At 33.4% G+C, this 15,429-nt stretch overlaps 1 protein-coding gene across 2 annotated transcripts; it reads right to left on the reverse strand.

Moving 5' to 3' along the window:
* Positions 1-626: 626 nt before the first annotated feature.
* LOC108559917 (facilitated trehalose transporter Tret1-like) lies at positions 627-14,365 on the reverse strand. 2 transcript variants are annotated; one of them, XM_017917304.1, is made up of 4 exons: positions 14,217-14,365; positions 2,669-2,905; positions 2,062-2,175; positions 627-1,999 (listed from the first exon to the last, which is right to left on the reverse strand). In XM_017917304.1, the coding sequence occupies exons 1-4, from the start codon at positions 14,301-14,303 to the stop codon at positions 737-739; spliced, it is 1,701 nt and encodes a 566-aa protein (XP_017772793.1). In that variant the 5' UTR covers positions 14,304-14,365; the 3' UTR covers positions 627-736. The 2 variants fall into 2 exon arrangements, with proteins under 2 accessions (XP_017772793.1, XP_017772792.1); XM_017917303.1 differs by lacking the exon at positions 14,217-14,365 and adding an exon at positions 4,800-5,119.
* Between the last annotated feature and the right edge of the window lie 1,064 nt (positions 14,366-15,429).

The raw sequence follows: 15,429 nt of genomic DNA on the forward strand, positions 1-15,429 counted from the left end.
AACTTATATGTACAATTATTGATTACATAACATCTTTAAAATTCTTGAAGTACGTTTCCAATAATAAAATAATATAAATTAGAGCACGTTATCATCGTTAGACATAATTACAAGACAATCATTGCAGACTTAATTAATTTATGTAAATAATCAAGAATACATTATAATGTGGCTTCTACATAAACAGCATTTGTTTCAAATATAGCAGCATGTGCGTCTGATTCGTACAAGGTGTAAACACATTTTATCTGCATAGGCCGATAACTCAGAGGGCAACGATGCTTATATGACATAACTCGATTACGCAATCTATGAACGTTTGTTTTGATAATTCGAAAAGCAATTCCAGGGCTTAGCTTACATATGCTTGCATCCTTGGGTATGGAGATGATTTGGGGAAGTATAAGAAAACAAAGTAGTCTGTATAATTTTAAGTGTGTAGTTTTTTTTTGTAAAAAAAAGAAGGAAAACTAAATATATTTACATTCGAGTATCGAGTATTGGAATGTGTACTAATTGATTATTTAACTAACCGCTTCTTGTTTTTCTTCATAAATATTGTTTCACTAGACTAATACATAAAATCATAAAATATATAATATAATAAAAATATATATAATGTAAAATAGTTCCAAGTAATTAAATATCACTAGACTTTGGCTTTCTTCAAATATTTCTTCTCTGTTCTTATACGCAGAATGAAAGATAAAAACAAAACAATTTATCGTTGAGATTCTTAAAATGACGATGGCAATGGTTTTAGGTTGACAACGGAACTTATCCTCCTAACTTTGACGCCGGCAAATTTCCTTTCAATATCTTCTAGAGATTTACCTAAGGTTTCAGGCACCCAAAGATATATGAAGAGGATGGAGAAGACGACGAATCCAGTGAAGAGCCAGAAGGTGCCGTGAGGTCCAATCAAGTTGATGATGTCCACGAATGTCTTCGTTACGAGGAAGGTGCAAGCCCAGTTGAAAGCTGTGGCTACAGAAGCGGCGGATCCGCGGATCTTTGCAGGCAAGATCTCTCCAAGCATCAACCATGGAATCGGTCCAAAGCCGAGGGAGAATCCAAGCACGTAAATAACGAAACTGGCCAATGGCAACCAGCCGTAAGCGGAAACATCTACTCCAGTATGACGCAAGTAGAAGTAGGTACCCAAAATACTAAGATTTAGGGTCATGGAGATGCTGGAGATGTAGAGTAATACTTTTCTTCCCAATTTATCTATGAGAATTGTGGCGATGAAAGTAGAGATGAAATTCACTAATCCGACGATGATAGTGCAAAGATTTTGGTTAATACTAGAACCTGCCATCTTGAAAATAGTTGTTGTGTAGAAAATTACCGCGTTGATACCGCTCAGCTGCTGGAAGAACATCAAGCCCAAGCAAATCATCAGCGGTTTCATGTTAGCTTTAACGAAGAGATCTTTGAATGTGGCATTTGTTGTTAATTTTTGGCTTTCCTTGTGCGATTTCACCAAATCATCGAACTCTTCCGAAACGTTGGTGTCTTTACCACGCAAAGATTGCAGGGCTTTCAAAGCTTCTTCATCTCTACCCTTGGAGACATACCATCTTGGGGTTTCCGGGATCAGGAACATAAGGACCAAGAACGGCACTGGAAGAGCGACGCCCAACCAAGCTAGTTCGTTCCATTTCAGATAACTTCCAACGATGAAGCAGAGTAAAATTCCGGAATTTCCGAAAGCGGCGGGGAACAAACCAAGTGCACCTCTGATCTCTGGTTGGATAGTTTCACCTAAGTACACAGGTATCGCCAACGAGGCGATACCGACGCTGAATCCAATAATACTTCTTCCAACGTACACGAACCAAATGTCGGTGGCGTTTGCGCATATCAGCCAGGAAATAATGTAGAGGATGTCTGTGAGGACGATCGTCCTTTTCCTACCCAGAATTTCGATCAGTTGACCACCGACCAGACCTCCCACTAACGCAGAAAGCGGCATCAAACTTCCAATCCATGAATACTGTAATTAAATAAACGGTTAGTTCGCATACTAAAGTCGTATATTAAACAAGTATAATTTACCTGATTATCGGTAATCCCCAAATCTTTTTTCAAGCTTTCCTCTGCTGGGGACGTGTACGCCGACACAAAACCAATCACCAACGATACTAATGATACTGATAAGGCGGTCAAAACCTGCAAAGTAAATTATAAATTAAACGAATTGCTCGAAAAGTAAGCAATAAACTTGAGATGCGGTGCATTTCGATTTAGCGGCAGTTTCAAGAACACCAAGTGTATCGGCACGCAAGAGCATCTTCCTATTTGTTTTTTATTTATTTTAGTTTTGTTCTTTGAAACTGAGTTACGAAAATAGCGCGACGCAATCCTCGACGTCTGCCATGCGATCTATTCACGTTTCCAAAAGGAACTACATTTGTTTTTTGCAAATTGTTCGCAGCCAAACCGTAATGCGATACCACTTATATACACTTTTCGAGGGACACGCGATCACAAATTGAATTGTTGGTATATAAATAAAAGGATAGATATTATTGTATTGGGCAACGGTATTTGTATATGGAATCGAACGCCCGGCACCGGGCCCAGATTTTCGATGCTCTCGCTTTTCCGGCCGGGCTTTCCAATATTTATTAGTTGATGTTAGAAGGAAGGAGTTCGTGCTTACCTGTGTGAAAAGCTTTATTGGCGGCTTCTTGGCAACTGTGTCGTTGTAGATCTGCTCCTCCACGCCGATCTTCTTGTTCTGGAGTGGCTCGATCTCCGGTTGAGCCACTCTTAGGTTCTCCTCCAGGGTGCTCATCTTGTGCAGCTGCGGTGCATCCAGGGATGACAGGTTGGTGGCAGTCGTGCAAGCCGATATGGATGGGCTCGCAGTGGGCACTAGACGTGTGTGCTGACCGTTCTTCAAGAAAAAACAAGAAATTGTGAGATCCTTGCTCCGTTTATAACATTTGATAAGGAGGCGGGAATCACGTGCAAGGCATGACCCTTGGTCAGATGTCTCAACACTAATTCAGAAATTTCTATGGTTCTCTTGGTCAATTAGGAAACACTAATGAGCATTCCCATTATGATCCCGCGATATTTAAACAAAATCCAACAGTGGTCATCTCTTTTACTCCTCTATTTTTATTTCCTTCCACCTAGATTTTGTTCCCCTTCCCCAAAGCAATTTTGGGTCAATGGTCAGCGACTCCAAGTCTACCGATGACTTTATCATATCGTCATTTCATTTAGCTTTTATGTTGCTCTTGTTTTCGCGATTTTATTCAATACTGATTATCGGTCACATTACTTCGGATCGTTTAGAGCAGCTAACGCATTATCAACGCACACTCTGATATACACATACACACACACAGATACATACATATACGTATTCAACACAACTGTAGTAAAAAACAAATCGTTTGCGTCAATCACATGCAAAGCGCGAGTGCCGTCCGAACCAACACGCTTCACCCTAATGATTTCCAATGTTAAAAAACAAGGAATTGCAAAAGCCGAGATCTGTATACACAAGGCCTCTTCCGGTCTTGAAGCATCTTGTTTAGTAAGCATCTCACTCCAGCTAGATTTGTTGCGACTCGAGCATAAATATTATTATTATTATTTTTATTGTGAACCCGAGGAAAACGTAATGTCTTTCTTCCGAGATCGAACTTTGAATGTAATCTCGCGACCACAAGATTATTTCTTGAATAAATACAAGAGCGCATACATTGTTTACGGTACAAATTCACACTCGGATTAAGGCCTTCTGCACCGAGTTGCGACCCTCAATATTACCTCCACCTGAAAATTTGGCTAATGATCTTGAATGCTTCTATTTTTAGGATACTCCATGAAACGCACACACCCATTTTATTTTTTAAATTGCATACTTAGGTAAATATTATCAGTATACAGATAAATATTATGTCTATCCAAATACAAGCATCAAATCTAAAAAATTATCAAATTCAGTGACCGGAATTGTAAAATTATTTTTATTATTACATCATTTAGATATAAAATATACAAAATTTTAAGCTTATCAAATAAATATTGTAACTTTGAAAAGTAGTACTGTTGAATGTCTATTGATATTATTTTTAGAAAAAGTCAAGCAAACAACAGTTATCCATTATTCATATTGAAGTGGAAAGGAATTGTAATGAAGCTGCATACATTCATTAAATAATTAATCGAGAGAAGAAATGTAACCATGTCGCATTTAATATATTAACAAAAAACATTTTTCGTCACTTATTCTCTCTTTATTTATTATCTGTCTCTTATTGGTACGTAATTACGTAATTAATTTATAATGATCGATTTTGCGAAACTTGCAATTAACATATATCGAGGAATTTCGCAACGGCTTACGTACAAGGTACAACGATGTATATTTTTTGTTGTTGTTGTTGTTGTTAAACTTGTGGTTTGTCCATCGCAGTCCGGACTAGACAATAGCAGAAGTTACATTTTCTAGCGCATACCTGACGATAACCCGCCGTAACGTGGCGTAACAACGAGAGAGTAAGAAAAATAAAACTAACATTTCTAAATTCTCATCGATCATTCCATAATAAAATATTATTAGTTTTTAAATTAGAAAAATAATTAAACAAAATAAATATATTTGTTTTTTAATAATTTTTATAAGGCTATTGCATTCTACATTCCTAATTAAATTGCTTAATATATAATTGGTTATAATTTGTATTATATTGATATTTGCTCTAATGTGTATTTTATTATGTTGGAATAATGGAAAGTTTATGAAAATTTGTAAATGTGGTGGAAATACATACCCCGTGTTTGAGGAAGTTGAGCAACCGCCACCTAGGGGGGTTGGCCCTGTGCTGATAAGTTGTTTCTTGGGCATTATCTTTGGCGACGACGATGGAATCGTACTTGTCCATCGCTCAAGAGTCGTTATAACCGATGCGAGGGGAAAAAAATAAAGAAATCGCAAACGGAAAAGTAATTTGTAATTACAATAGTCTTAAGATTGTCGCGTGTCAATTGCTCGTAATAGCCGACGTTCGCAAAAGGTGCCGAAAAGTGTGTATATATATATAATATTTTAGCAAAGTTTTATCAACCGCATGCGCTCTGCAACTGTCCAACCGCTGGGTGGAAGTATAATATATATACCTGTTCTCTTCGCAGCCCCCCACCAACGGGGGATTAATAAATTGATTGTGTTATATGTCGAACGAAAGAACAACAACCAATCGGGGGGGTCAAACTTTTTGAACCAATCAAAAGCGAAACGGAATGATGATAATCGCGATGATAGCGGCTATACACGATTGATTCAAATCGAATTTGCGACAAATTTATCGATTGACGTTTATTTGTTTCGATCGCAATTTTTTTCCTTTTGATGGATCGAGTGAAATTTGGACTTGGGAATTTTCCAGAAGACTCTTGTGCAGGAGGTCATGGGGTAGAGCGAGAGAGTGGAACGTTTGCGCGGACGTTGAAAGGAGACGGCAGACCTCTTCTCCTCCGTCTGGACCAAAGCGCCTTCCTTCTTTTTACCTCTGGTTTGTTGGTCTTTTCTTGCATCCTCCCCGGACGCCCCTCAGACTTCGCGTGCACATGCTATTACCTCTTGGAGCGAGGCATGATTTCAATGCGAGCCTGGAGGCTCGACCAGGTTTTCGCCTATTTCCGCCAATAATTATCGATCGCTATCTCCGGAGAGCAAAGCGAAGCAGCAACAAACAACAACAAAAAAACAACAGCTTACAACTATGAGAAGGAGGAGGAGGAGAAGAGAAGAAAAAAAACGAAAGAACAGCGTATCCTTGAACAGCAACTTTTATAAATGTCAAAAAAATAATAATCAGATGTGTGATTCCTGTACTGTTAGCATGTCCAATCGCTGATTTTTATGATGCAATACCTGCTGTGGCTTAGCTTGTGTGTTATTTTTTTTTTGTTGCTGTTGCTGGTACAGTCGATGTTGTTGGGTTCTTTGGTTTCCAGCAATTCAGTATCGTGGAATGCGAGAAGGTGTGTTCGCCAGAGCCGCTGCCATTGGTCCAAGCCTCAGAGGCTCGTACGTGACGTAGAAGAGAAAGAACCTTGTGGCAATCGTGCAATTACCGAGCGCTGCCGCTCTTAAATTTCAATTGAAACCCATTAAGAGAGTCTCCGATCTTTCCGTGACATCTGTCTCTAATCATTCTGTATACAATCGGCACAATCAGCGGCGCTATTTTCGTCTGCGCCTGGAATAGAGTCTCGTTATTACAGTTGATTGTCAGCATCATCGGATCAACCTTCATCCATGGATCCATCCTTTGCCCGGCGACGACGAACTTTGCGACCGGCTGCGTCACGACACACCTACCTACCTACCTACCAGTCGCACCTGCTCCAAGGTCCCATCATCGCATCCAGATCACGAACACCTATGTACAGCATCCGAGCGGTATGCATATGGGATATGAAACCGATTTCTCTTCATCTCTCGATGACTGCCTCAAGAAACGCGCGTCATCCGAGCTACGAGAAAATCCACACGTATCCTGCCCATTAGTTTACCCTTGCTCCGAGACCAACGTCCGACGTTCCTCCATTCTTTCTTATTTCTTCCATTTTCGTATGCAGCTTTTACTGGTGCATGTGTTTCACATCACGCAATACATCCAACATCTACAACGAAAACGAAAGGCGTGTACATACACACACACAAACTCGATCTGCCAATGAATACTAATATTTAAATAATAACAATCCGTTAATACTTTAACAATCATCAATTGTTTACGTGATGCATTCAGCGTAAACGTAAATTCGCAATAGTAGACACAAATAGAACAATTAATTTAATCATTGCAATTCCGGATTTATTTACTTTATTGCTTACACACGTATTTCGGCATGTAGAATTAACCTTGAATACACGAGAAATGAAATCGTGTGTACAGTTACAGGTATCAATGTTTGCCTCATAAAACTTGCAATTACACGCACGAATTAATAATAAATCTGTTAATTAAACTAAGACTTACAACATAGTAGAAAATAATTTTATAATTAAAAACAATTTGAAAATACTCACATTTTAACTGAAAATTCAATTCAACGATTTAAACTATTTTACCGTTTACAACGCAATAAAAACGATATTAAATAAATAAGAATGATATTTCAATGAATTTGATTTTACAGGAAGAAAATAAAAAGTTGTGATATTTGTATCGATTTTCGAAACGATGAGAATTCCAACCTCGGTCTATATGCAGGCAGGAAGACCTCGCCAGTTTATACTGCCTTTTCTTGCTACTTGAGGTTGTAGTGCAAATAAATCTATTGATTATTTAAGACTCTTCCTCATATATAAAAAATACATTTATTTTGTAATCCTCTCGTGAAAATGTTGATTTTTTATTTATTTCGCAAATTTAAAATTGTAATTGTTAAAATTTAAACTCATGATTTTTGTAAAAGTAATAAATATTACATTTATTAAAATAACATCAGTTTGCTTCAGGAATTAAGATGAGAAGTAACAACGTGATGTCAGGATTCACGTAATCCGGAAATTCCATAACCCACAAAACAATGTCCAATTAAATCACTTGAGAAAATAAGATTACAAAAAGCTTTGGAAATTATCTTATAATTACAGTTTTTAAATTATAATTGATTACTACGATCATTAATTAACTGTATTAACCTTCGATTAAGTATTTTCTATATATTTTTTTTAATAATATTCTAAGAATTATTTTTGCTGTCTATTGACCACGGTTTCATTTCACAATCCAAAAGCCTAGACCCTAAACGAAATATCGTCGCTCGTTAACCATTTGTTGCAACAGCAACAACAAACATTGTTTATTAACATTTATGATGATGATCGCCGGCATTGTTAATGGAGAAAAGCCTTTGAGTAGAATTTACGAAAATTTCTTAAAACATAAAATATTTTTAATAAATTAATTTAATAATTAACAATAATTTACCAGAAAATTAATTTTTAAAATAATAAAGTTAATTTACTATTGTGCACATAAAAATGCATCCTTGAGGAGAGTTTCGTTTCTTCTTTTATATATATAATGGTAAATGCATTTGCAAACAATCGCTTTTTTTTATATATAATTGCTTCTTAAGGATTGCGATGAATTTCAATTCTTCAGTTGTTATTTTATTTGTTGTTTGTTATTATTACATTATAAATATATTTTTTTTTGGGAATCAACATTTTTGGATCACGGTCAGTACGAGCATCATCGAGACCAAAAAGTAGGAGTCACATGTGCGGACGACCATAAAAACTGACCTTTACCAGTATTTCAACATCTGGGATTCTCCGTGTATTCTTTGATCACATGAGCTTTTTCTTTCTGCAATTATTAACTATGAATTCTTTTGACCTTTGAGCAGCCTTTCATTATTCGTCTGCTTATGATTTGATTAATTTAAATTTTAATTATTCTTAGAGGAAAAAAAAATGGGTTTAAATCAATTTTTATTTACGTATTTTTATTCCGGTTTTAATAACTAGTAGTTTAGATAATTGCAGGTAGCTGCGGTTATTTTTTTTCCTATATTTTGCATTTGAAAAACATAAATAATGCATGATTTTCTTTGAAAAAAACACTGCATGTTTATCAAAAATAAATTCATACTAGATTACAACAAATTCCGTTAATTGTTTCTTTATTTTGTTGCACATTTTCAATTTTATTAGCATTTTCACTTGACAAAAATTTTAGGTAGAAATAAATGGCCATAATTTATTATATCTTTTATTTCTATAAAAAAAACAACAACATTTTGGAATTTTCCGAAATTTAGTGATTATTTAATAATAATTAAAAAAAATAATGACAAAAAAAATGACATATTTCATTATAGTCTAGTGAAATGTGTTTAATTAATGAACAAATTAATACATTTATTGCAATTTTGTAATAAAATCACAAGGTTCATTAATTTCATAATAAAAATATAAAATTATCGGTATTTCGCGAAAGATGAGTTCAAAAACTTAATGATAATAAAATTTGCTTAAATTAAAAAGAAAATAGTTACTAAGTTAATAGAAATAACGCAAGGGTAAGATTGATAATTAGATTTAATCATCTGACGTGGGAGACTTGAACTCATAGGTCAAAGATTACCAAAATTGCAATTCTATATAATTGAGATTTATTGATTCATCAATTTCGTAGATCTGATAACAAATTTTGAAGTCATCATATCGTTAATTTTACAGGAAATTCTATTTATTTTTACATTCTGAATAATCGATATTACTATTGAGATAGGATTATTTATTGAAGCATTTAAATTTGATGTCAATTCGATGAGAGGAAGAAATCTTATTGGATTAAAAAAAATGCATATTAATAGGCAACAACAAACAAATAAATCCTGTTTCCACATCAACAAGAGCAGAGTCAACAAACTGAGGAACAGATTGCGAAAGAAACTGTGCTTTACAATCGAAGACGTATTGTTGCTGCTTGCTACAAAAGTGCTGAACTACAGTAGAGTTTCGTAACAGGTTGACGAGCGTCAGCAAGCTGGATATTTTGCGCTGACGCTGCTGACGTGGGCGTGTACAGAGCGTCGTAATCGAAATTTTATGTACTCTTATCACAGTATAAATAAACGTTTTATCGATGTATATTTATCAGAGAATTCGCGAAATCGAACAACATCGAAAATAAACTAAAAAAAAATAAATTGGCACATAACCGCGAAAATGTATCAAAAACCTTGTTGCAAACGGAACAGTTTGAGTGACTGTTTATTATTTGATAAGCGGGTGTGTGCATTTATGCATGTACGTGTTACGAACGTCACAGACACACCTTCGTTGAATGTTTGGAATCACGTCGACAGCAAAAACGCAACTAATTTAACAAATCTCCAATTAATTTGGTTTCTTTGATTCTAACAAAATTCAGACCACCAGGAAGCAATTACGAGCTAATTGGATCGGTGAACTTTGAACCTTTGGCGTGGCAGAAACAACGGACGGAGGCATTTACATAACAACATTCGAGAAAGAGACGTAAATGCAAATGATGTTAGATTGTGTAAAAAAAAAGAATTAATAATTTTATTCTTTGCGGATCTTCTAACTGGTAACTGAAATTGTACCAGCCACGTGTCCTTTGATAAAGAACAACACCGAATGTTGCGGTACGCGCCAAGGTTGGTCAAATAACAACATCGGGCTTTGCGACATCGATGCATATACACACACAGACTTTGATTTTAACCAATTTCATTGCATGCAAATATATTATTAACCTTAATTTATCGGACGTATGTATTTATGTAACATCTACGTGACCGAGCGCAGCGGCGATCGAAAACAACATTTTCTGGCTAAAGGCTTCAGCCAAATCGGTGTTATGAATCCTTGATCCAATGTCAGATAGATTTTCTTCAAGTCCAAATTACCACTGATTACTTATATTTATTTTATTATATACGAAAACTAGTTCAATTCTGTTTCTCGGAACGAGATTAGATTTGAATTTGTTAATTAACACATTTTACATATCACATCCGTTTACATAACGGCAATAAATCAACAATTAATCGAATCGAATAATATTAATATTAATTATCCTCAAAATCACTGTTGGATTTTTTTTTTTATAAATTAGTCAAACATATTAGTTGTTACATAACACATAATAAAACAATCCAAAGATTTTCTTATTATATAAAATTTTTGAATTTATTCGATCATTCTGATTTTAAATTTATTATTTGCATAACGAATGGGACAAAAGAAAATAATTAATTCAGCTCTGACATGCGTCTATTAATTAAGAAAAAAATAATTGCGTTTCATTAGAACTTTAAATATTACTGCGTAATAACCATTAGCTTTTCATGAATTATTTATATATGTGTGTAATGATAGCAAATATATTATTACTTATTTATTAAACAAAAAAATCAAGTTTCACTAAAATTCATGAATCAATAAATATTTTGTTTGTTACCTTCTGAACTTGTTCTTCGTGGATTAAATTACCTGTTCTGAACATATGCAACCGGTATATCAATTAATAATGAGTAGTTGCTTGGAAAAGTTTTGTTAAAATTGTTTAGTATTACGTTCAATTTTAAAAAAATGATTGATTCCAAAAACAAAGCACGGAACAAGAACAAAAAATAGTTCAATAAACTGAAATTTTCTATTTTCTAAACTTTCTCGACCAAAAAAATCAGTGTAATAAAACAAGGTTTGAATCGTCTTGCGAATTTTTTGTTTTTTTAAGTAAATTTGCGCATTTTTGTATTTGTTGAGACAATAATAATGTGGGCAAAAAAAAAAAAAATTAAGAAATTTGCGATCGACATTTAAGACTTTCATTTACGAACTGCGTCAGTATCCTTGATCGACGTATGTACAGCACTTCCTTCTTATGTAAATACAGGCATGTAAAAAGCGTATACATTTGTAGTGGAAAAAATATGCTTCGAGCGGATAAAAAGTAATATTAGGAGAGATAGAAAGGTCGCAGCATTCATTATTTCACTGGATGTACATCAGCTGATGCCCATCATCTCAATAGATAAACAGGAACAAACATATATACAAATACGCACAGACGCAGTTACTTAACACGCGGTTGTTTTTCTTATGGAATTAACCAAAACACCGGATAAGGATTCAACGTAATTATTGCAATCAATTATATTGAATTAATAAACATGAGAATTTACTTCAATTGATTTTTTTATTTTGATATACGAACATAACGCTCGAATTGTGAGAAAAATTACTAGAGTTTCGCATAACAAGTGACGATGAGAAGAGAGCTAATCATTTTTTAAACTTGTATACACAATTATGTGTATTTAAAAATCCAGAAATTTTGGAACGTATTAAAATCGTTAAGCGAGGTTCCACTATAATAGAAATCAATTAATCTTACCTTCAATTAAATCAACCATTACTATACAATTACAAATTATAATAGAAAACAATATAAATCTGTAGTATAATTACATAAACATGATAATTGCTTTTATTTTATATTACATTCCAATATAAGTGTTTTTCCAAAGTGAAAAAATATTTTATAATTGATATTTAAAAATTAAACAAAAATTGGCTATAAAATTTGTTTTTTATTGCTAAAATTCACGAAAGAAAAATTATTTGGAAAACACTGATTTAAAAAAGCATAGGAAAAGTAGTTTAGAATGTATACATTTTTTTCCTCACGTGTTTAATTAATATCATGCGTTATTCATCAGTAATTTTACCGTTATTAAAATCCAATTGAATTTTTAATATTTCAATGATTTAACGAAATACGTTGCTAAAATAAGTGTTTTTTTTTTGTTGCTTCTTTTATTTAAATGGATGATTCACAAATGATAATTTTAAATTTAAATGTTTGAATAATTTTATTTTTTTTTAATTTACAAAATAAATTTTGTCAAATAATTATGTAAGTAGAAATATTTACATTTTGTTGTACTCTGTACACGTGTTGGATTTCTCATAAATATTATTAATATAAACAATAAACAACGTTCATTGACTAACACAAAATTTATAAATAATGCAATGCTTGAAATTGAATATACAACATATACTTCATTAACTAAATCACTCAGAATTTTCCCCCTGAAAACTTGTTTCTTTATGAAAAATATCAAAATATTAATTATGAAAATTATACGTTTTATTTTCATGCTTTAATATATATGCAGTATATAATTAGATCCAATGTAATTATAAACATTTCCTTCGGATTTCCATTCATATTTTCCATTGTTCTTTTGTTTCCTTCCAGTTTTTCCGCGTCGGACAATATAAACAAATTGTGTAGCTAGACAATATTTCTATTTTTATGTATATTTGCTCATTAATTTTAAATTATTTTAATCAAATTCATAAAAAAAAATATTTACCGTAAGTTTTATTTATTTTTTTTACTACAATCAAATAAAAAATATCTTTATTATATAACATAGAGAATTTTTAGGTTTAAATAAAAACTGAAGTTTAAGCAGTATAAAATCCTTAATTTATAACTTTGATGGTAATTAAAAAAATATTTAATTAATCGAAATGAAATGAATTATTGTTCAATGATTTGCTAAACAAAAAAAAAGTCAATAAATTAGCGGTAACTTTGATCTCGGTTGTCTAATTACGTTCGTGTGTTACGAAATCAATCGGCTGAAAGTCGTTAAGCGTCAGACAACACACGTAAACAGAAGAAGAAGAATAAAGCAAAAAGAACAGAATATGTATACGATTATTGGTGTTATCTCGTCAATACTGGTTTGCATTAAAGTGAACGTAAATTTTGAGCGGAGAAGACAAAAAAAAACACGCGCAGAAGAGACGAAGGTCTTTCGATCTCGAGGTCCTGGCCATTTCCTAGTTTTCGCGTACAACTTGATCCGGAAAAGGAAACAGAATGAACAATACCTTCGGTCGCAACGAGAACGAAAAATTAAATAAATAAAATAAAAACTGTTTATTTGTGAATTAATAACACGGTCATGGGTCACCAAGATTCGACCTCGGTATCCCTCTTCGAATGCAGAGATTTGAACCCATTGACGGCGATAACAAAAACCTCGGGTTTAACTTGGGTCACCATCGAATCATTTGATTAGGTCAAAACCTGCAAAGTCATTTCTCCATCGGCAAAATGCATAAAAGAAAATAAATGAAAAAAAAAGGACGAAAAGATACAAGAATGGAGCTGATAATGAGACGTCTGCATCCTATTCGGCACTATTATCAACGTGGCACTCTTGTGAAACAGATTAAAGACTAGTTCGCGTCTTCTTATCACTTGGCCTGAACCCAACCTCTACCACCATCCCTCCCTCTCCTAGCAAATCAAGAGATCCTTGTCAAGGCAAAAATGTACATATTTATTTACTTTCCACATACACACAAAAAAAAAACTACGATTCGAAGAGACGGCGAAATTTCGAAATCACCGAAAATCGTACATCGCCAAAAACAGAAATTCAGGTTTCGCCGGACGGGTTTTCTAATTTATCCTTGCACCAAATTACGTGAATATCAATCGCAAACCAACAGCTACGATTAATAACAACAACAACAGACGCAAAAAAAAACAAGAGCACATGTATTCCAAGCACAAATTTTTTGGACCATCGATTTCTAATTTATTATTTTTTGTTCATTGGATGGTTTTGGGGAATTTCGATTTTTTTTTATTGGTTCCTACCTCAGACTCGTTCGGTTTCGGTGTTGTTGGTGTCTTCTGATCGATGGAAGGCGCCGGGCCAACAATATCTTCCCCCTCTTTGGTCATGTCGGTTGTACAACAAAACAAACAAAAACAACAACCTGTTGTCGCTCGAGAGATCGCAAGAAAACTATTGCAAATCACCACTGATCTGCCGATTTTATACAGCAATTTTTTCCCCGAGCAAGAAAGAAACAAGAAGCGATTCCCGCTCGAAAACTGATTCCATAACTTTGTATATATTTTTTTTATGGCGCTGCTTGCATACTCATTACGCACTTCAATTATACAATTTTCTTCCTTTAATTTTCAATTGTCTTCTTTTAATTTTCCTTCCAATACAATCCAATCCTGTCACTAAACAACAACAACAAATACTAAATCTCGTCCTACGGCTTTTTCCAGTCATTGTTTTTATTTTTATCCCAAACAAAAATATTTTACCTGCTAATACTACTAAATATTGAATCAAGATTCCAACCAGAAATTTATGTTTACTTTCCCAAAATCAAACACCATTTCTTTTGCATCATCGTATATTTACATTATATAATTAATCAAAACAATTTATATATAATAAACTAAATTATTAGTCACAGCTTTTTATACCTCAAATCTACTACTAATATATAATTAACCCATTTTTTGACATTTGCATTGAAATTCTCGCTATTGTTTTATCTTTATTGGCTCAAAAGTCATCAGAAGTCTTGATTTGCAGTATTTTTAATATTCATTATCAACGCGCTTATTTATACTACAACCTCATATATAAATGCGTACCCATCATCATTGCTCTGATTAAGTAATAAAAAAGAAACATAGTCTTTATTATTTTCTTTATATCTCATCCTTTATTATTTACAATCTATTCTTAGCAAATTCAGTAAATTATCTCATAATTGACAATTATTAAAAAATGTTGCGTAGCTTTATGATTTAATACTTTTTCATATTTGTAGCACTAATTTAACATCAAAACCATATGTTTTTTTTACTAAATTAATGTTAGTTTTCATTATGCTTTTAGTATCAAATAAAGACTGTTGATTATACCTGAATTATTAACATAAATACCTGATTTCCTACGCATTTTTGGGTATTCCCAAATCGCATTTAACTACCTTGATATTACTAATAACAATAAAATTATATTTTTTATCCACCAAATCGGTCAAGAACAAAATAACAA

Source organism: Nicrophorus vespilloides, unplaced genomic scaffold (assembly GCF_001412225.1).
Source record: "Nicrophorus vespilloides isolate i.1.1-1 unplaced genomic scaffold, Nicve_v1.0, whole genome shotgun sequence".
Classification (NCBI taxonomy): Eukaryota; Metazoa; Arthropoda; class Insecta; order Coleoptera; family Silphidae; genus Nicrophorus; species Nicrophorus vespilloides.